Below are 22657 nucleotides of genomic sequence, written 5' to 3'. Positions count from 1 at the left end.
CCTGCTACCTAAGATGTCTGCCGAAAAACGGCACTACCTCGTCCAAGATGTCCCCCACGCAAGGAAGAAGCAGCTAAAGGCCCGCTAAAGCAGCGGTGAGTGCTTTCAATATTTTAGGTGCAATATCTACGTGTCGGACTTGGCGAGGGTAATTAAGTCATTTGGCATAGGGCTAACATCGTACGCCGATGACACACAATTGGTCCTGGAAATACACAAAAACGGAGAAGCTGTGGCAGCGAATTTTCAGGCAGGCATGAAGGCCATCAGCACCTGGATGAACCAGAATTGCTTAAAGCTAAATTCCGACAAGACGGAGGTACTGGTTTTTGGCGAACTAACTCCGTCTTGGTCTCCAGTCTGGTGGCCTTCGGAACTGGGTATACCTCCATTGCCAGTAGCCAAGGTGAAAAACTTGGGCGTGCTTTTTGACAGCAAACTCACATTCCTTAGTCACGCCAATGCCGTGGTTTCGGCCTCTTTTTACACTTTGAGAATGGTGAAGAAACTGCTCCCTTTTCTTCCTCCTACTGCTGGCAAAACCTTAATGTCCTCCTTGGTACTATCCAAGGTGGACTACTGCAATGGCCTTCTGCTCAATGCACAGGAACAAGTGGTGAGCAAGCTACAGCTTGTCCAAAATGCCGCTGCAAGGATCCTCATGGGGATTCCAAAATATGCCTCTATCTCTCCCACAATTCGAGAGCTTCACTGGCTGCCTATAAGAAGCAGGATAAAGTTTAAGGCCATGTGTATCACTTACAAGGCGCTGAAAAATAATGGGCCTGACTTCTTTAAAAACGCTTTTAAAATCTACAAACCTAGCCGAACACTGCGGTCATCTACGGCCCAACAGCTCCAAATCCCCCCAACAAAAAAGGTGACATGGGGAGACAGACGTTTTGTAGTGGCTGCATCCAAATTATGGAACCAGGTTCCCTCTCAGATTAAGGAACACACTTCGCTGTTTTCCTTTCGAAAACATCTTAAAACCTGGCTCTTTAACCAGTAACATCTTCTAACCCTCGCAATCTGCAATATGCAAATATTAGCGCCGAGACGCCGTAAGGCATTTGTGCGCTTTAGAAATTTAAAAAAATAAATAAATAAATAAATTGTATTGTGAAAAAGCCAAACTACGGTTAGAAAATAAACAACTCTAGCATTTCCATATATATGCATGTTCATGGATGTTTCAATTATTTCCATAGTGCCTAAAACTGAAATGTCATCCAAGCGCTTGTATGCTAATAAATTATCATTAGAATGCCTGGACCTTTTATTGTTTTCTTACTTTATTACGGTCACCGGTTAGGTTCAATATGATTCAAAAAGGTCTCGATAACAACAACTGTACTCCTGTATATCGATCTGCATATGTATCACTCTCTCTATAAACTTACATACAGTTTGATAGTTATGATTAGATCTGATTTTTCTTTGAGAAGCCCAATATTACTTTTCTTATAACTTTGACAGTGTTTGAAAAATGTGCTGAAGCTTCCAAGTCAAATAGCAAAACAGGGTAAGATTCGTCCATTTTCATAAAGGGAAAGTAAAAAAAGGGGGGGAGGGGTCAACAAATGAGAGTTTCCAATTCAACTACCATAGGTATCTTTTCTCTACGCTTAAGCAAGAACTGGAACATAGTTAGGAAGGTAAGTTTCTAATGTCCGCAGACTTGTACTAGACTATCTTGCTTATCGTTTCCTATGTTAAAAGCTTGAGCAACATCTTCCATTTTGAGAAGAGCAGGTGGCCCTAGCATTTGCAACTGAGAGTCACTGAAGGATCTTACACGTCAGCCTTGCAGACAGAGCCAAAGAGGAGGTTCAAAGGCCTTCGAGTGCTTCTGAACTTCAATAAGAGGAATTAATATTACCTCCTTGTCTGTCTTCCCGTCCCATTTCTTCCCAAGGAGCAGCTTGTGCACTATACAGAAACCAATTACCTAGCAAAGTACAATGCTTTCCCCAATAGGGCGCATCGTAATTGACCCTGCATGCATAAAGGGGGAAGTGCATCACCAATACATCCTGAGAATACCAAAGAAACCCAAGAAGAAGAAAAACACAAATCAATCATCATAAACAGAAATAGGCAGGGTGGGATTGGGGTTAGGAATGGAACGGGCAGACCAGTACTCAGAGTAATGAAGATTACTGGTGAGTAACCAGGCATTTAATTTGCATAAGGGAAATTGTGGAACAAGAAACAGCAAGCACTACTCCAAGGTTTGGAAGCCTCCCGTAGGAGGTCAAAACAATGCTAGGAGGATAACCTTCAAGCTCTGCTACCTCAAGTTACCTTTCAAATTTCAGCAATAAAAACACATTTGAATGTGAAGCATGCAAAGGAATTTGAAAACTGTATGTTTAATCAATGTAAAAAAAAGACCCAAGCAACAAGGAGGAGGACATGGAAAACACCCAAATGTGTTTTAGAGCAGGTGCTGCAGCAGATGGGGGATAAGAGCAACCTTCATCTCAGCATCTTTGCTTTGTAGTGCAGTGTGTTGAACATTACGCCAGAACTAGGAAAAGATGATGAGATCACTAAAGAAATCAACTTCAGTTAAAAAACAGAAAAGATTTCTTAGTTTTAAAATGTTTGTTTCACAAGGTCCCTGTGTGCTAAAAAACTAATTTAAAGAGAGTCTATGGGGGCAGGGTTGTGGTACCATAAATCTCTAGGTATAGTGGCCGTTGGTGGAGGGAGAGATGTATTTAAAAAATAATGTTTCTTTTTTTTGCTGCCCCTCAGATCTGTGGAGCCAGCACAGTGCTAAGTACAGCTCCTGTGTGATCTTGCAACGAAAGTATGGACCTGTGATGGGGCTAGAAAAATAGGGTGCCTTAGGCACCCAATCCCATGCTGCACATGTCAAAGGCCGTTCCTGGTGTGGGGGTCGTATAGTGAGTTATGGTAAAAACAATGTAAGTCAAAAAATGCCATAGAAATGCACTAAAACAGCTAAAGGTCAAAAGTTTTAAAGTGATGTTATAGTTAGGTATGGAAAAAATAACTTTTTATTTAAAAAAAAAATCAAAATTAACTGAAAAAACCTATATGTATATATATATATATATATATTTATATATATATACTAGCAGCCCGTCCCGACGTTGTCCGGGGGCAATCAGGCTTGCTCCCTAACACTGTGGTGACGCAAACGACCTTTGTCTGTGCGCTGCAAAACCAAACCCCGTTCATAACCTGCCATGGCGACTCAACCCCCAGTACACAAAGGCAGTATGTACCCATTCCACATGCCCCCCTGCAGTCCGCCTAAGTTTACCGCTCAGCCCGCTCCAGTCCGCCTTAGTTCACCGCAGTCGCCCAAACCCAGGGCCCAACCACCTCCTCAGCCCAAGTTCACCGCCACCTTCAGTGCCCCCAATCAGCCACACACGCCATGCTCCCTAACACTTTTACCACGCATCCGACGCTGCAAACAACCTTTCTCAGTGCGCTGCAAAAGCAAACCCTGTTCATAACCTGCCATGGCGACTCAACCCCCCCCTACACAAAGCCAGTATGTACCCATTCCACACGGGGCTGCAGTCCGCCAAAGTTTACCCGTCAGCCCGCTCCAGTCCGCCTTAGTTCACCGCTCCTCCTCGCGCTTGACGTACCTCAGCCTGCTCCTGACGTACCTCAGCCTGCTCCAGTCTGGCAAAGTTCTCTGCTCCTCCCCGCACTCCGTCAAAGTTTACTGGTCAGTCCACCTTAGTTCACCGCTCCTCCCCGCGCTTGACGTACCTCAGCCCGCTCCAGTCTGGCAAAGTTCTTCGCTCCTACCCACGCTGATCTCTGCCGCTCCTCCTCGCGCTCCTGAACACCGCTCCTCCCCGCGCTCCTGATGTCAGCACACAGGTCGGGGCCGGCGCTACGTTCAAGGGACTACTTTTTTTTATCTTTAATTTTTTAAACAACGTATATATTTTATTTTAATATAGCCTATGTCTATCTGCACACCCTGACAATTGCAATGATGTATCGGGTGTTTGAATTGGCGCTGTGGATCCCGAGTTTACCCGCCTCAAAGGTTCACAGTTCTTACTTTATAATAGTAGTATAGAGATATATATATATATATATATATATATATATATATATATATATATATATATATATATATATATATACCCCCCACTGGTGGTTGTCACTAGGTAATTATAGTTTGGTGGTGGAAGCACATTCGTACTCCACCTCCCAGCACCGGAGACTTAGTGGGATGCTGATGGAGTGTTGAGGAATGGGTATATGTCTGAGAGGATACCTTTGTCTGAGGAGCGAGTGATAATCCATTTTTCAAATGGTGTAAGGGGTCGACTAGCATTCGGGTGAATATGGGATTGCAGGATACATTGTTGAATGGCAACATACTGCCAGTAAGTACTGGCTGGAATGCCATGGTTAGAATGGAGTTGTAAGAAGCCCATTAGTCCTTCTAAGACAAAGAGATCTCCTGCCCTTTTTCGATTGGTGATCTGCCACTGTGAAGGGGAAGGTTAATGTAGTGTTGGGGGGAAGTCAGAGTTCCCTATGATCTGGGTCTGAGGTGACACTCGGGTGGATAGGTTCTGATAGACATGCCCTTTATAACCATACCTCCAGTGTTACTTGGACTATTGGGGAGATAAAGACCCCTGCCAGTCCAAGGGGTTTAGGCAGCCAGCGAACTTTCTAAATATGTATTAATGCCACTGCTTGGTCTATGAAGCACCAATGCTCCTAAGTACTAAGCCTGGACCATTCTACGATGTAGTGGAGTTGTGCCATCTGATAGTACCGCAGTATGTGAGGTATACTCAGCCAACCCTCCTTTGGCTGAAGCTTGTCTAGAAGATGCGGTGGGGACAACAGAGGCAGCGTCTGCATAACATGACTGATGCAAGTCTTCCCAGTGTGGTGAAATTGCTTTCAGCGATGCGCTCCGGTGTCAGAAGTATCCTCAGGCTCTAAGTACCCCACTCTGTGGATAGCCCAAGTAAATGAAAAAAGGCACTAAAGCTGGGTTTGGTCTGCTTTGGGTACTGTAAAATTGAGTGCCTGAGATTTCTGGTGATTGATTTTAAATCCAGAAGCTCGTCCAAATGCATTGATCTCCTGCATCAGTGGAGGAATGGAGGTGAGTGGTTTTGTTAAAGCTATTATGATGGCATCGGCATGCAGTGCTAGTTTGTATTCCCTTCCCCCAATTGCTTTGCCAGCTAAATCAGCTTTTCCACTGACTCTTTCAGCTAAGGGATCCATATATAAAGCAATGGAGACAGGGTCAGCCATGTCCAGTGCCTCTGGTAATAATGAAGAGACACAACATCAATCCATTGACGCGATCTGTTGCCCTAGGCCGAGTGTAACTACACCAAATCCAGTGGAGGTTCCGCACACCGAAGCCTATCTTGGCAAGCACTAGTTGAAGGTACGGCCAATGGACATAGTCAAATGTCTTTTCGACATCGACCTTTAAGAGGAGGTGGCAAAGGCGCTTAGTGTTATCACTGCAACCCCTCTCTGGTATACACCCAGATTGGTCTGGGTCTACAAGGCCTTGCATGTATGGAGGAAGGTGAACCGCCAAGATACTCATGAAAATCTTGGCATCAATATTTAGCACGTGTCTAGGGCAGTATGATGTGCAATATGGCAGATCCTTGTAAGGCTTAGGGATGACAGTGATGGTCGCCCACGTCATAGTGTCCACAAGAGTGCCTGTGGTGCTGAAGGAGTTATACAAATGGGCCATGATGGGTGCATATAGGGGTGCAAATATTATGAGGAAGTCAGAAGTGTAACCATCATGACCAGGTGCCTTGTCTGATTTCAGGCATTGTATGGCCATAAGTACGTCAGTGGGGTGAATGTCCTCAATAAAGTTGGAGGCCTCATCTCAGAAGATCTGAGCCAAAGGGAACTGCATCAGATGGGATTCTGCATCTCCCATGTCCTGGGCTTCTGCTGTCTATAAATTACAGTAGAAGTGCACAAACTCTTGAGCAATGGGCTCATCTAGGTTCACCTTATTTGCCTGTGGATCCTCAATCTCCCCTACTCTTTGTTGGAGCACTTGGGCATGAAGGCTGTGTGCTAGTAGATGGCCTGCCTTATTGCCCCCTGCATAATATTTCTGTTCTGTGCGTAGATCTATATTAAGCGCCTTAAGTTGCTTGCGAGCTGCCGTGAGTTGGTGCCATATTGTAAGGGATCCTGTCCATGTATGGGTCTCTTCCAAGTCACTTATACAAACCTCCAATTGCATCCTTTTGTCCCTTCTATCTCTGTTTAGCCGGGCTGCTATGACAATAAAGCGACCCTGGATTACAGTTTTTAATGTGTCCCACAGTATTGCAATGGTGGTATCTGGATTATCTCAGTGATATTGGCTTCATATGTAAGAAGTTTGTGATTAAGGCACAAGGTTAGAGTTGGGGGTGATGGAGCAAATATTCACTTGTTAAGCGACTTGCTTGTATCAAGAACCTCAAATAACCTTAATAGACTAAATCAACCTGTTTGTGTTACTAATATTGCACATTTTACACTACACGGGGTGTTCCAGAGACGCTTGCTTATGTGTTTTCTAAAACGTAATACGCTTGCCTCTAAAATGGCCGCTGCTTTGCGGGAATTTAGTCTGCGCATGCGTCGGTCATACCCATGTGATGTGACGCACTTGCAGTTCTGGTGGGAATTTGTTGCTCATGCGCAATACAGCTAAAGATGGCTGCTTTATGTTCTCACATGCTCCGAGCTTGCATTGCCGCTTTTACAAAGCTGTTTGTTCTGCACTTACCATAATGCAATAGTTATTATAAAGTAAGGGCTATAGTATAGCCATTTCATGGTATACAGTGTAATCTTTTATTCTGTGTTTCTAAATTGTTTCTGCTTGCTTTTCATGTATCGTATTCTTTAGGCCTGGGAGGTGCTTACTACTCCATATTCGAAGCCCGTATGGTCCCAGTCACGTGATGGGGGAAAAGAACCTTGCAGCAGTGGAACCCAGCAAGCTGGCAGCGTCGCCCAAGATGCTCCTGGGAACCGACCTGTAACCAAGCAGGGTCGCTACATTTGTAATAAACTGCTGTATACCCCATTGTCCACTGTAAAACATATGCCATGGGAAACTAGAATGTAAGGGGTGGGTACAAAAATGAATATTAAGCCTGAGCAAGTCTAAAATTTAGGTGGTGTGATGACGTAAACTCCTCCTTTGTCCAATCAGAACTTGGGGATCCTTTCACTTGCAACATTGGGGGGGTGGTAAACTGACCCGAAAAACAGTATAACTAGCCTAGGCTTAGCTAGAGAAATTGTCCGACTTGTCCGAATAGCTGACCTGTCACTGACCCAACGCACTCTATAGGTGATTGATACAGAGAGCTGCGGAGCACTCTGTCTGTATTTTCCACAGACCCAGTCGGGGTTTTGGGAACCTTAAGTGCTGGTGAAGCACTTTGCTGGGAGATTCGAGAACCCAATCGGGGTAACTGGCAGATTCCTTGCAGAGAGGGAGTAGCGCAGGCGTTGCAACCGAAGCTGCAGGTGTTGGTCGTACCCTTTGGTGAACCCGGTCCTGCTCCAAATCCTGGGGTTATCCTGTCCTGACTGTCCATGAGATGTACCTGCTCGCCTACTGACAACCTAAGTCCTTCAGGGTCCTTTCCCGCCTTTTCCAACTGACCCGTGGCCAGGGTTAGTCTTCAATCTATCCTAGGTAAATATAAATCTGTGTAGGTGTTCGTTTTTCTAAAACTTTCTTCCTAACGTCTCGAATAAAGCATAATTGCATACGTCCCTTTTCTCCCCGGTCTTTCTATAAATTAGATTTTCATGCATTATTGTCTATTAGCATGTTCCACTTTCTACCTACCTTTAGTCAAATGCTAAATCGATTGCACATATAGTTGTTCCATTCTTACCCTCCCTATAGAGAATAAGCTCATCTGGATAAATCAAATTGCATAAGTTTCGTTTCTTCTGAACCGTTAGTGAATTTTGATAGCTTACTTTGATTAGTATGTTCCCTTTCTTTACCCGCCTTTAGTGAAGTTGTGAAAGTCTGTTAATCTAAAATAGCGTGTTCCTTATTTTTCTCCTTCCCTTTATTTTCAATTTCTAAATGATTCTTACCCTCATTCATAGCTATACGATATTTTCTAATTCTAGTTATAGACAGTTTGATCTGTGAAAATCTGTGGCTCATGGCATATGATGATGATGATTAGTTACAGGTTTTCAAAACTTCTTGAGTCTGTGGTCATTATAAAGAGTACAAACATTATTCAATTGTATATGGTATTGTGTTGTCTACTTACTCCACAGCGAGCTCCTTGATCCATTGTGATCTTAGGTACCTGTTTCGAGGATTGGTAAGTGAGGTACACAGGAATAAAACAGAACGTAACTGAATTGCTGATAGTAGTATGAAGGTTACCTGATTAAAGTATAGTGAAAATATTTTTATGGGCCCAAGTGTGCATTATTTGGTAATAAAGTTAGTCGGGTGACCTGCGCCCTCTATCAGTAATTTTCTCGTAGCAGAGGATGGTTAAGGACTAGTTAAGATAGGTAGATAGGTTACTTGCTGATAACTGTGTAAAATAAAATTGCTGCTAATTTTTTTTTATTGCTGCTAAAAGTATCGATCGATTGAATATAAAAATTGCTTTGAAATGTTATGAAATGTGGTTTTGAAATAATTTTTGATGAAATGCTGTGATATTGATATATGTAATTAACAAACCCGTTAGTGATTGTTATATGTTTGTTTGTAATCCCCGGGGGCAGAATAGCGGGTGGTGAGGAGAATCCACCTTGCGGTGAGGTCAGTGGCTCGAGGAAAATTAGTGCATGGTTAGGCAGAACTGGAAGCGCTAATTAGGGTTTTTCTGTATGAATAATTGAATAAATGATAGCAACGAGTTCGCTAACGAAACTTCAATTGTAATTTAACCTAGTAAGGGTCACACGGAAGGAGTAGTAGGTTCGTCGGAGCTTGAGTGATAGCAAAAGAGTTCACTAGTGAAACTTTAGACTTAGTATATATCCCAAAAAGAGTGGATGAGTCGAAGAAGTAGCAGGTTCTCTAATGCTTGATTGAAGGGTAGGCAGACGAGATCTATCCGTAGTGTATGAAAAGTAGACAGAAGAAGTTTACTTGCAGTGAAACAAATCTTTCCTTTCTAGACACTCGAGTACAGTGGCGAATGTTATACATTGTAAATTAAAATAAAGCACTTGCACTTTAAGAAAGAAAGAGAGTGTCCGTTACCTTGTGAAGGAGGGAGTCAGTCGCGGAGCTGCGCTGACGTCACTCTGTGCCCGCGCTGGTATTGGTCGAAACAGCGGGTGTGTAGCGGAGCTGGTATTATAAAGTAGGGGTGAGAGCAGAAGCGTTAGAACCTGTCTCACGAAAAGGCCGCGCACCCATTGGTCGAAATTAGTTGCAACCCTAGAGTTGATTGGTTGTTGAAATTTAAAAGACACGTTAGCATTGGAAGAATATAGTAAACAGGAGTACGTAATTCACGCATGAACTAGGTTTACGAAGTATATGTGGTATCTAGAATCTTTACTTGATCCGAAATACTGCTAAAGAACAGATGTTAAAAGGCAGACCTTATAATATGTACGGAAGCAAGAGAAAGATGACTTTTGTAGACAAAGTTAAAAATTATTTCAAGAAGGATAAACCCATCAAAACTAGAGAGGGTATAATCATTCCCCCACCTAATACTCCAGCATCATTTATGTTATTTGACAAAGGGTATTATACCTGTGTATGGTTGGAAAATTGAGTGGAATATACCAAAGATGACGGAATTTTAGCATTTCCTTTAGACTGTACCTTTAATGGTAGAATTTTGTTTAATTTGAGGACTCGAGTGATCTGAGAGTGTGGCTACCCCAATATTGACTGCTGTAGTAACTACAGTGAGGCTCAGAGAGGTAAGCAGGAAGTCAATTCTAGTGAATGTCTTATGTGCTGCGGAGAAAATTGTGTAGCCTTTTGCTGTCGGATTGCTCTGGCACCATACAGCCACTTGTCCCACATCAGATAACCACTGTTGGATCATTGGTTTGAGGTCGCCCACCTGTCCCACCCTTTGATCAAATCAATGTAGAAGTGCATCGGGGACAAGGTTAACGTCTCTTCCTATAAGAACGCCTATGTCAAGTGTGGTCAAGACTCACCCGCTGCGCCTTTAAAGAAGGCTTCTTGATGGTCATTTGGAGCATAAATGTTTGTGAGCGAGAAGATGTGACCCTTCATGCCATTATGCAGTGAGAGGAGCCTGCCTGGGGGCTCTGTGTATATCTGGATGACCCTCCTTGGAAGATGCGCATCTCACAGCATCGCCACTACCACCCTCTTCCCCTGTCCCAATTAAAAGTATTGGCGGTTTCCAATCAGTCCTAAGAAGGTATGTTGCTTGAATGAGGCAAACATCACAATGAGAGTATCGCAGTAAAGAGAGGACCACTAGGTGTTTCACTGGGGCATTAAGGTTACGAACATTGAGGCTTTTGATTTTAATCACGTGGTGTAGGGTGGTGTATGGCTAATGGCATGGGATTCCCTTATGTATCTGGACAGTGTGTGGTATTTGAATCGCGCATAGCAAAGCATGGGTCATCGATTCATGGACAACAGGGTGTAACATTAAACAATAAAACGAAACAGTTCCCCGCCTAGGAGCATAACAATAATCTAAGAACAGATGGTCCATGTCGTCAGCGAATGAATGTGTCTCTCTTCTGACTCAGTAGCGGGAGGGAGCTCTTCCGCTAATGTCAAAAGGAAGAATAAAGGGATCCTCCCCAGGGTAAAAGGAGAGGGGAACCAGCACTGCATATGTGCCGGTCGCCGCCAAAAAGTGAGGACAGACTGACCGTCTCTCCCCTAGTCACCATCTGGCTCTAAATTGCTTTCCCATCACTGAAGTAGACTCAGTAGAGCAGCCCGTCCCTTGCGACGCCCCACTGTTGAAGGTTTGCAGAACTGTTTTTCACTAAACTCGCTGAAACCCTAAAATTGCAAACTGCCCACAAGGTAAAGTATGCATAAGCATGGGGGTTAATGGCAAGTTGTAAATTAATCCCTTTCTTTTTCATAAGAAAACAGTTTCCCATGTGGCAAAAATCCTTCTTTATTCTATTAAACCTGGGCTAGGGATGTCCAGCAAATGTTTGTGTATAGCCACAGATTTGTGACCTGTGAATGATCACCATATATTTCCAACTCACACAAACATGCCTGTTCACAAAGGCATTTTTAAGAATCTAAAGTTGTATTCCTTTTTCTCATACACTTAACGCTTTGTGATTTGGCCAAAGTATTTTTATTAACAGAGAGTTGGATGGCTTGGGCTGAATTACAATTAACAAGCTAGCAGATGGCAGCGAATCAAAGGAACTACGTGCCGGCGATTCAATCCCTCCACTACTAGGAAGCGGATTACAAGGCCAATGTGTGCCCCATCCTAACAGACGACCTGTTACACTCTGGACTGTCGTGCAACACATCCCTGTCTTGATAAAGATCCGACGCGACCTCAGACATAGGCGCAGAAGGGTCGAAACGTCAACATCCTGCAAAGGCCGATTACCTCTAGGATTCCGCAAAAAATTAAAGAAACTTTGTCAATCTCTAGACACCCATCAATACATGGCCTCTGACAAAGAAAAGACTGACTCTCCATTGCACATATTACTTCACTATGTGACCACTATTCACTATTGTCACGATTTTTGCACTTTATATTCACTTTGACAGTCGTTGTATGAATTGTTTGAAATATTTATATAATGAATTCAACTCTGATAAATACATAAATACAACGAATAAGACGCTGGGCCTTTTTTCATTAATTGCGAGGCTCCTGAATTGTGTTGTCTAATAGGGGGCTGTTCTTTTCTTTTACATTAACAGCAATCTGAATTAGTCATGTTTCTCACCCGACAGAACCATTTTTATATTAATCATTAATTACCCAGGTTCTGAGGGATACAGGGTCACCCCTTTTTCTTGAATTATCGGAGTAAGTAAAAGAGCACGCCTGCACAACAGTTTCCAATGCTCATACATGCTTTTGTGAATCACACCCAAAGTATTTCAGAAAATACAACAGCGTGCAGATTTTCGACAATAGTAATTTAATTTTGTGAATCCAGCCATTTTAACTGTTCAAACATTTTTACTCAAGTTCACATTTACTGACAAATCAATCTAAGTTATTTCATTGTCAAACATGAAAGAATATAAAAACAATCACATGTCATTATAACAACATTAACACCTTAGCAGCTATGGAACGTCCAGCTCCAGTGCTGGACGTTCCATTGCGCAGGTGCAGTTGGAACGTTCAACGGCCAACGGCAGCACTCCCAAGGTAGTGGTGCCGTCGGCCGCCGAACGTTCGAAGCACTTAAGGGGTTAAGATATACATAATTAAAAAGAGAGGATCGAGCTTGTCTGTATTCAAACAGCTTTACTCTTTTCAGACCTTTACACTATTTATAGAGAACATAAGCATGTCTCTAAAATATATAGTTCTACTAACTAACATTTTTATTTTTTTATTTTTAGAAAATCATTTTAAGTTATTTTGTCTCCTCGAATCTACAGGATAACACAAAGAATAGGGAAATGCCAATAAAACCCAGTAAAAGTATTTGTGGAAGTTTAAGGTATTTAAAATATGTATCCACATGCTGATGATGAAAGATTTATATTTTTAGGGGCCGAGTCACAAAGGCATTTTGCAGTACATAAAGTAACATTTCTGTAGTACTCTTTTATGTACTCTTAGACACCTTTGTGAATTGACCCAAAACATCAAAAATGAGAATACAATTGAAATATTCTGATATAGCTGGTATAAACAGAAAGCACTGTGCCCCCTTTGCACTTTTTAGGTCGAGCATTCAAGACCTCTTGTATATACTTTAGTATATACTTATATGTGTATGTACTTTGTGGCCTCTGGAGATCAGCCCTAGGACTTGTCTGCTTCGGTTTAGGGAATTTTTTTCTCTTCAACTGCCTCTATTTAACTGCCTTAATAGAAAACGGTAAGTAAAATACCAGAATTGCTTTCTGCTGGGGGACTTTCTTTTTTTAATTTTCCTGGCATCTGCCTCTATTTAACTTTCCTGATAGAAAACGACCAGCAGAGGTCAGTAAAATACCAGAATCACTTTAGCATTCTGTAGATTCCAGTCCATAGAAATTGTCTTCCACGAGCACCCGTAGACAATAATATTTTTTTCAACTCTTGTATTTTCAGTGATATGACCACCAAAGGCCCTGATTTTCTATTGAAAACAGAGCTTTGGACTATACCATTTCCCTCCGAAAGGCAATATTTCTCTCCATGTGTTTTCATACCTGGTGTGTCACGCAGTTTGGTGCTTACTTTCCCTCCATGTTATAGGACAGTAGATGTTTCAGCTCCCAGGCTAAGGTCCTGCATAGCTAAATACATTTAAGGTCCTAAAGGCAAGACCAATTGCATTGTAAATGCTTGTTTAATAAGGATTCGGATGTCTCAGGCCGATTCACAAAGACGTATAAGTATGCAAAACAGTTCTCCTACTCTACTACTTCCCTTTTTCATATATGCTTTTGTGAATCAGCCCCATTGATTCTGTTACTTGGTTCTTAGTGGCTTTAGCAAGTCACTGGGCTCTGAAATGGCTATTACCAACTTTGGGAATTATCCTAGGATGGCTTAGAGTTATAAAATAATCCTCTGAGTTGAGGACTCTTTCTTATGTCCGGACTACTGTGAATCTCTCATCTGTAGGTGTAATTAACATATTTAGTGGTCACCCTTTTATTTAATGTCTTTTTACCCCCTAAAATTAATTTAAAACAACAGTGATATCTATATTAAATATATAAAAGACACTCTTCTTGTCATTAACTTATCAAGACAGGCTTAACTCAGTATAATAGACTACACACACGTTCAAATTGCAAATATAGGATCATTTTTGCGAGAAGGTCTGTAAATGTGTAAAGCCCTGAGCATTCCATTTTTAGGCTGTAGATGCCATTCAGTGCTTTCTTCAAATACTTGATGAATATTAGCTAAAAGATATTGAGCTTCCAGCTTATTTAATTAGCGAGGACCAAATTTAACATAATCGTCTGATTCTTAGCCTGTTGTGTTACAAGTTTATTGCTCCTACACAGCCACTGGGTTGTTAGGTCTGACGAAAATCAAAAACGAGGTAATTTCAAGCATGATTTGGCTGAATATATTGAAAACAAAACAACTATAATGTAGATGAAACATACTTACACATTTTTTGTTCTCTATTAATGTTGTTGACTCGTTCCTTTCAACATTAAGCTTCACCACATTACCGGTCTGTGTTCGATACAATAATTCTTTTGCTAGAAGAAAAAATGACATATTGTTTATGGAAAGTAGGTATATTTTTCTATGACCAGAAAGGCTACTATAACGTTTTTTAGCATATCTTACAAGTTTGGAACATACTTATAACTGGATGGAAAGCAGACGTATCATGTTTAATGTTTGGTTTGCAGGAACATTTTGACGGAGTTTTGAATCAGCCTTTTTTAGGGGGGGATTGAGTTCTCAAGGAGAACATGCCCCAAGAGCGTCTGAATGTTTTCCTAGTTACGGTGAGACAGGCCCACTCCTGCAGTTCAGTTGTTTTTTAGGTCTCACGTAGCCAGTGCTTGCGCTGTCTCTTTGAGACATACTGTATTCAGGTGTGGACTTGAAGCTCCGCCACATTCAACCCATCTTCTTAATTGGCTCCTGTCACTGGCCTTTGTAAACTGTGGCTTTTTATTGGTCAATAGGCTAAGTAGTCCCTCCTTAGTACCGCCTTTTCTCCCATGAGGACACCCCCTGTTACATGTGTTGCTACTCTGTAGGCTTTAATTCCAGCCTCCGAGCACTATTTTGTAAAATGGTTTTCTCCTGACTGCTTTTGCAGGCAGGACATGCTCGATCCCAAAGCTTACTTTTTTTTCATAGCATGGCACACCTCAGCTGGTATCATGGCGGGCGTGCATTTATTTTATTATTTGTGGCGCCGAAGGCAGCTGCATGTTTTTTTTCTATTTAACAACTTGTGTGTTTTACAAGCACCTCCTTCCACGTTTTCACCGTAATGGCAGCCGCGCCCCTTTCTTTAGATGCAGCTCTTCTAAAGAATGGTGCGCTGCCTCTATAAAAGGGAAAACACGGAATGGGGCTCTTTTACAAAAAAAAGCATTTGTTTGTCAATTTGAGACACAAATACTTTTTTTTGTAAAAGCGCCCCATGCCGCGCTTTCCCTTTAATTGATGCTGAGCACCTTTCTTTAGACGTGGCTCATCTAAAGAAAAGGGTGCGACCGCCATTAAAGTGAAAGCGTGTTATGGGGCACTTTTTTTCAAAGAAGCATTTGCAAAAGTTTCAGCTATTGGCATTGTAAATGACAATGCTTTTTATTTATCTGTTTTGAAAATCAACACATAAATAAAAGGCATTGTGCTTTACAATGCCAACAGCTATAAATCTCGCAAATGTGAGACCTATTGCATTTCAAATGCTTGTTTTTTCTGTCCTGTTCGGAAGGGCATGAATTCAGAGGGCAGGACTTTATTTTGTAACTACAAGCCCTGAGTGTGTGCCCTGGCCCACCCAGAGCAGTGTGCTGTTTCAGGTTTGGCTTGGGACTGACTTTTGTTTTTCCAGAACAATCATGCATAATATAGAAATAAAGAGGGACTTTTGGTTTCATCAATTGGTCTTTTAAATTGCCATTCAAATGTTGCTTCCGCCAGAGCACACAGCATGAAGAAGAGGGTCAGCCCCTTTACCCATTGGCTCCCTTCGCTTTGGATGACTGCACAAAGCCAGTGCCCATTATGCATATTTATCTGTAGCTCCTTTCTTTTCAAGAACAAAGCTGGTTCAAACTGTGCCTTTAAATTTAATTTTTGCATAGATATTTATTTTGCCTAGATCTTTTTTTAAAGTTTACAGCATAAAGTGTTTCAATGAAGTTGGACCATTGTAGCCTCCTGCGATTTGAGTGCTTGGTTAGGTGGTGATTTATTTTTGTCTCCATCAAAATACTAATAATAAAATGCATGCTGCAATGGAATGCCTTTTTGTTTAGAAAGACATATCTAGCAACACAGCTGCGTCTGTGAATGCTTATTGTTTTATTGAAAGCATGATCAAGTTTCACTTTTTCCTTCTTTTTTATTCCACATGCTTGCAATTAGAAAAAGAGCCATTGCACTCGGCCGCCAAGTCCAAACCTATTGGCTTTGCCAAGGGTTGTCAAAAATTTCCACATGCTCTGTGGGTTAGGGCAGACCCCTACAGCGCAATACAGAGCAGTTTAAAAAATATATATATATTATGTTCTGGAGGAAGGGAACATCCCTGCACATGAATACAGCTTTTAAAGTTCCTTAAATAAGGTTGCACTTTCGCAACCTTATTTTGCATTACATGCTGACCCGACAGTCCAAGCATGACCGCCACTTATCTATAGATCCCACTAAGCACCTGCATATAAATCTAAGAGGATGCTGAGTCCTGCATTTGCTGGTCTGCAGCTGTGTGGCGATAGCATAGTAGATGTCATGTGTGTGATTCATAAGGCTAGAGTACATGGACTCCATATTTGCTGCTGCGGCTATTAAATCAGAAAAAAACATGTTAAAGGCACCTTTTTAAAAAACTTTTTTTAAACTCACTCTCATATTGACTTTTTTCTGCTTTAAAAACTTGTTGAGGAACTTTGTGGTTTATTTACAATGTTACAGTAAACAGTCTTCGATATCAGTAGTAGACAGTCAGTCAAGTAATCCTTATTTCTGTTTTCAAAAAAACATGAAAGATACTTCACATCAATACAAATACAATACAACTTTTTAAATGTACCCTTTGGACATGTGCAAATGACTAACACAAAAATTGGTCAGGAGAAAAATATATCATTAATTCAATAAAATGTACAGAGTTTCTAATACTTAAAGTCTGCACCAAAAAAGGTACAGCCGCAAACATATGTCAAGTGGCGCACATCTAGCGTAGTTGTGTTAAAACTTAAAGGGCTGAACCTCCCCCGCTGGGAGACTCCGAATCTGATACTAGTGCATGAATAATCAATGACGAATGGTACCGTAAGATCAGCACTACTAAGAAGCAGGTGCGCGAAGGGGGTGGAACTGAGGGGTTTATACAGTGAGATACAAAAGCCTGAATATGTGTATAACACTGGATCCCTGCCTGCAGGCTATGCAAGGTATGCTGTCATTGAAATATTGTGCAAAATGTTTAATAAAAATGTTTTAATAAAAAAATAAACTTAAAGGGCTGATTTGCAGCACCTTACACAAGCATTATTAAGCAAGGGTCTTAAGTAGGATCTCAGGGGACCTTATTCACAGAACTAAAGAACAAAAAAATGTGTGGACTGAGCAGTGCTGCCATTGCATGGACTACTAGGAGCCACCATTGACAAGGCACCCATGCTTGGGAAATCTTCAAAAAAATGTGCCTTGTCGAGGTGGAAATATGTCAAAAAAATCTATGATTATGATTAGTCACAAATTGCACAATGACAAACACTCCTTTAATGAAACTTGTGCATGTACAATGATGCTTGTTTTAGACATCTCAAGTGCAGCCCTAGATTCAACACAATAAAGTTAAAAATATGCTTTTAATCTCGTTTTTTGACACATTACATAGAGTATTCAGTTAAACATATCCAGCCAGCCCAGATTATTTTACATGGTCTTATTATATTGTACCTGTGGAATATTAGTAGTTTGATCTAAAGGGAAAATATCAGCAAAAGCTGACCTATTTAGATAACTAAGGTTTAGTCCATAAGAGGGGACAAAGTCTTATCCTATTCTCCAAGTGCCCCGTAGCCTTTCCCTTATGATATATGCTGTTTGAGCAACTTCGAGGGACTGCCAGTAATCTCTTCATAAAAGCATTTTCCAAGGTTTGTAGTATCCCGTATCCTACATACCCTTCAGACCCACCTCATAACTTGCTAACAATACACTCTTAGCTTTGTAGATAAGGCACATTTCTTTAATGGTCTTCTGATCCAGTTTAGAAGCAAATCTAAATATGCCCTCAATTGTTCTCTTAATCTGGTTTCTTCCGATTTTCTCAGATGGGCCCAGTTACCAGACTCATTTAGTTCTATCCCCAACTAGGAAAAAGTAGCCACTCTACCAGCAGCCATACCCTGAATAAAGCGGAAGAGTTTTTTCCAGTCCATCATTATACAAGTTAATCAATCTAGAAAGATCTAGGGCACCCTCCGTTTGGCCCAAAGTGCACCTTCACATAGACCTTCAAACTCAATTGGTTCAAAAAATGTATCAAAGCTCGATCTACCCCCATGTTTGACATATTCAGCCAGAACTTAGCAGGGGTCACACAATCAAATGCACAGGAGATCCATACAACTAAATGGGCGGTGCCCTCTTATTCCAGGGTATGTTTGCCAATTAATACATTTCAGGCAATGATCTACGGTGCTAAGCCTTTGTCTGAAACCATACTGAATGTCAGAAAACACATAATTTTCTGTTCAACTGGCCATTCTTGCACGGAGTATTCGCTCAGCCACCATGACTAAGAAATCAAGTAAGGATATTGGGTAGTAACACCCAGGGTCTTCCACGTCCCCTTTTTAGGCCGAGCCTGAGTCAGCGAGCATGTGCGGCTCAGTGAGACTGCTGTAGTGGAGTATGGAAGAGAAGCCCCTCCCACTCTCTGCTCATATTTTTTATTGGCTTGTGTCTGTGTCCTTCATAAATGTTGGCTTCTGATTTCTTAATAGGCTTGTTAGTCCCTCCTTGGTACCGCCTTGTCTTAATTTGTAACCTCCTATGGCTACTGGCCTATTTACTTCGGTTGTTACACGGTATGTGTTATTTAGTCTTGTAAGCACTATTTTCTTTTTTTTAGTTTTTCCTACTTCCGGCAAGACGACGTACTTTGCTTACATTGCGTTTTCACTTTTTTTTTTTTTATCGCTGCTCTGCAGGGAGGGCACGGTCCTTTGCCTTCTCCTTTTCCAGGCCGAACTTCAGCACAGAGCTAACACTGTCTGCTACTGGATCCAGCGGCGGGCGGTGCAGGGAAGGGTGTTGGTCCTGAAATCAGAGCTGTAGTTTTGAAATTATCGTGTGCCGGCCCACGGTGCCTGGGTAATGACTGGCAACAAAAGGGAGGGACCATGCGCTCTGGAGGAGCCGGGCTGTTTTTAGCTGAGCAAGCACATGGCACCCCTGCCATACCCATCCTTCTAACCCTCCCAACCACTTCAAAATGTCCACCGGTGTGTCGTCGAGAGGCAATGGCGTCACCGGATTCCCATGCCTTCATCACCGTTCCCAGTAGCCTCTTGTGTCCGAGGTTCTGCGGGTGTAACAACACCTGTCTATCAACAAGCTGTGCCTCGCGCCACTCTGCCACCCGGAAGAAAAAGCCATTCAGTCTTTGGAATGACCCAAGCCTCCCACACTGTCAACTGCCCTTGTGTAATACCGAAACTAATACATTCATATATATGCCCATACAGCTTCCATGCCAGTACTGGTTGCAGTCTGGTAATATTATTTTGGCAGTGTTCCTGCCCAGGACTAGGCTGGTCGCATGTTGGTATTGTTGCTGACCACAACATCCCTCCTTGTATTTTGAGAATGTATTTTTGGCTTGACCATTCACCACACTGCGAATGGAAAGGGGCGACCACTCGGTCCCCCCGAACGTATGGCGGAGTGCCTCGATCCCCCCGGGAAGCCATTTTGGGCGGGAGGCGCGTCTCGGCTGGTATGCCCGAAGCGGCGTAGCCGGGGCGCGCTTTTTCCCGCCCTAGAGTGGGCTGGCCTAGACACTGACGCAGCCAGCCACGCCCTCGGGGCAGGCAGGGGCGGGTTTACGCCCGCCCTGAAGACGGATAAGAAGGGACGCAAGACCGGAAGACATCCTCTTGTTCTTGTGCTCTGAAGCTGCACCTCCTCGCTGCACGTGAGCTCGAGACAGAACGAAGAGCCAATTTTGAGCGTTTTGATCTTTCTTTTTGTCTTCCAGATACTTTGTCAGAAAGATGCCCAAGAAAGGCGCGAAGAGAATGACGACTGAGCAGATGGTTCGGGTCCTCATGAAGGAGATGTCCGAACTAAAGAAGCGGGTGGCGGAGCGAGACGGGGAGGGGGGATCGGGGCGTCCATCGGCTGGAGCAGCTCCTGGAGGAAAAGCCAAGAGGCCAAGAAGGGGACCAGCCGGGGGAGACGTCCCGGTTCCGTGTACCCCGCTCGAGGCGCCAACCCCGGTACCGGTGGAGGGGAATCCGATTCCCGTCGTGGTCACCCCGACATCCACTGAGGATATGCCCCCTGAGCTGGCGGCACAGCTAGCAGCGTGGTTGGGCGACAGTAGCGAGGGTGCCACGGCTGCCGAGGCACAGGCGTTGATGAAACAGTTGCGCGAGAAACGAGATGCAGCCAAGGTGCCCGCGCCGGCTGCAGTGATAGACAAGCCGCAAGTGGCGGAAGCAGCGTCCGGTGCAGGTAAGCGGCCATTGCCGATCGCGAGGGATGAGTCAGCACCCTCTCGTAGAGAAAAATTGGGGCAACATGTTCCTTTGGCAATAAAGGAAAAGATCTGGGCGGGGGAATATGTGAACATTTTCTCCTTGCTTGTCGATCATTACGAGGTGGAGCATGTTAAGGGTCAGAAGGATCTAATGCATCCGAGTGTTTGGCGCGCAAAAATGGCCGCCTTTAAAGTGAATGAGAATATTGGCAATTGGGGCAATGCATGGGGAATTTTTACGTCAATTTTGGGGGAACGTAGGCCTGAGTTGCTTCCTGAGTTTCCAATCTATCAGTCACGAATTATGGGGTACTCGACATCGCACCAAGGTAACCATTGGTTCTGTTATGACAACCTCTTCAGGAAGGCGAAGGAGCATAACAAAAGTTTAACCTGGGACTGTTATGATTCTTTGACATGGGATAAAATGAAAGAGTCAGGAATGTTGAGAATGCCGTTGGTGGGGAGCAATGTTGGCGAGTCCTCCCGCCAATATGCGGGGACGCCCTTTCGGTCAGGTACGGGTACTGACGATTACTCGAGACCTGCCGGCAATGCAGGGAAAAGGGGTTTCTGCTTCAATTTCAACAAAGGTAAATGTACTAGGCCCCAGGGATCGTGTAAGTTCAAGCACGAATGTAGTGGTTGCGGGTCGCCCCATCCTGAGTCCTCGTGCAGAGCCAGAACGGGTGAGAATGGGGGTAGAGGAGGCGCCAAACAAGTCTAATGTAGTCCGAGGGGCGCCTTTACCAACCCCGATTGATACCTTGGCGATGATTCCCTGGCTCAGTGAATACCCAGATCGTGCTTCTGCTGGGGTGCTGCGGAACGGGTTTTCATATGGTTTCCGCATCCCGGTAGGGGACTTTCAGGGTGTCGGGACGTGCAAGAATCAACTTTCCGTCTTGCAGCATACGACCGTAGTGCAGGATAAGATCCGGAAAGAGGTTATCCGAGGTCGGGTCGCCGGCCCGTTTAGTGTACCCCCGGTGCAGAATTTTGTCTGTTCTCCTTTAGGTGTGGTCCCCAAGAAGGACCCAGGTGAGTTTCGATTGATTCATAATTTGTCAGCTCCACATGGTCTTTCTGTAAACGATGCAATTGATCCAGAGGTATGTTCGGTGCGGTACGCATCATTTGATGAAGCCGTAGCCATTTTGAATCGCCTGGGGCCCGGGACGCTGATGGCGAAATCAGATATCGAGTCAGCGTTCCGATTGCTCCCGGTACACCCAGACGACCAGCGTCTTCTGGGATTCATGTTTCAAGGTTCGTTTTACGTGGATAGGTGTATGCCGATGGGGTGCTCTATATCTTGTGCATATTTCGAGAAATTCAGTAGTTTTCTGCAATGGGTCTTCACGAAGAAAACGGGTTTCCGGAATGTAATGCATTACCTTGATGACTTTCTGTTCCTTGGGGCCGCCGGGGATCACGAATGCGGCCGGGCCTTGGCTGAATTTTGTGTGTTAATGGGTCAATTTGGCGTGCCATTGGCACCAGGTAAAACTGTGGGTCCCACGACTTGCCTCGAGTTTCTGGGGATCGAGTTGGACTCTAGTGAGGGTTGTTTTCGTTTACCAGCTGCCAAAGTGTCGAAATTCAGGGCAGCCCTACAAGTATGTATAAATGCATCTAAAGTTACGCTGCATCAATTGCAGCAATTGGTGGGGAAGTTGAATTTTGCCCTGAGGGTGATCCCAATGGCCCGCCCCTTTTCCCGTTCAATTGCCCAAGCGATGGTTGGCCTACAGGAGGGTCATCATCGCACGAGACTATCGGCTGAGGTCCGCCAGGACATGCGTATTTGGTTAGCATTTTTGGCGGACTTCAATGGTCGAGTCGTCTGGAACAAGCCAGCCGTGTCCTCTGATGAGCTTGGTCTATGGACAGATTCAGCGGGAAGCATGGGCTTTGGCGCCATCTTCGGCACAAAATGGTCGGCACAAAGGTGGCCAACATGGTGGCATGAAGAGGGGCTGACGAGTAATATTGCTTTCCTTGAACTGTTTCCCATTTTGGTGGCCCTCAG

General features: G+C 43.5%; 1 protein-coding gene across 4 annotated transcripts in view; it reads right to left on the bottom strand.

Annotated features, from left to right (window-relative positions):
* DPP6 (dipeptidyl peptidase like 6) overlaps positions 1 to 22657 on the bottom strand; it is a 2152278-nt gene that overhangs the window by 928639 nt on the left and 1200982 nt on the right. For all 4 annotated transcript variants that reach the window (XM_086941474.1, XM_086941473.1, XM_086941476.1 and 1 more), the window contains exon 4: positions 14319 to 14413. In XM_086941474.1, coding sequence (XP_086797600.1) covers positions 14319 to 14413 — 95 coding nt within the window. The remainder of the gene's footprint in view (positions 1 to 14318; positions 14414 to 22657) is intronic.

Source organism: Lissotriton vulgaris, chromosome 10, assembly GCF_964263255.1.
Source record: "Lissotriton vulgaris chromosome 10, aLisVul1.2, whole genome shotgun sequence".
NCBI lineage: Eukaryota > Metazoa > Chordata > Amphibia > Caudata > Salamandridae > Lissotriton > Lissotriton vulgaris.
This window is presented reverse-complemented; position numbering and strand designations above follow the sequence as displayed.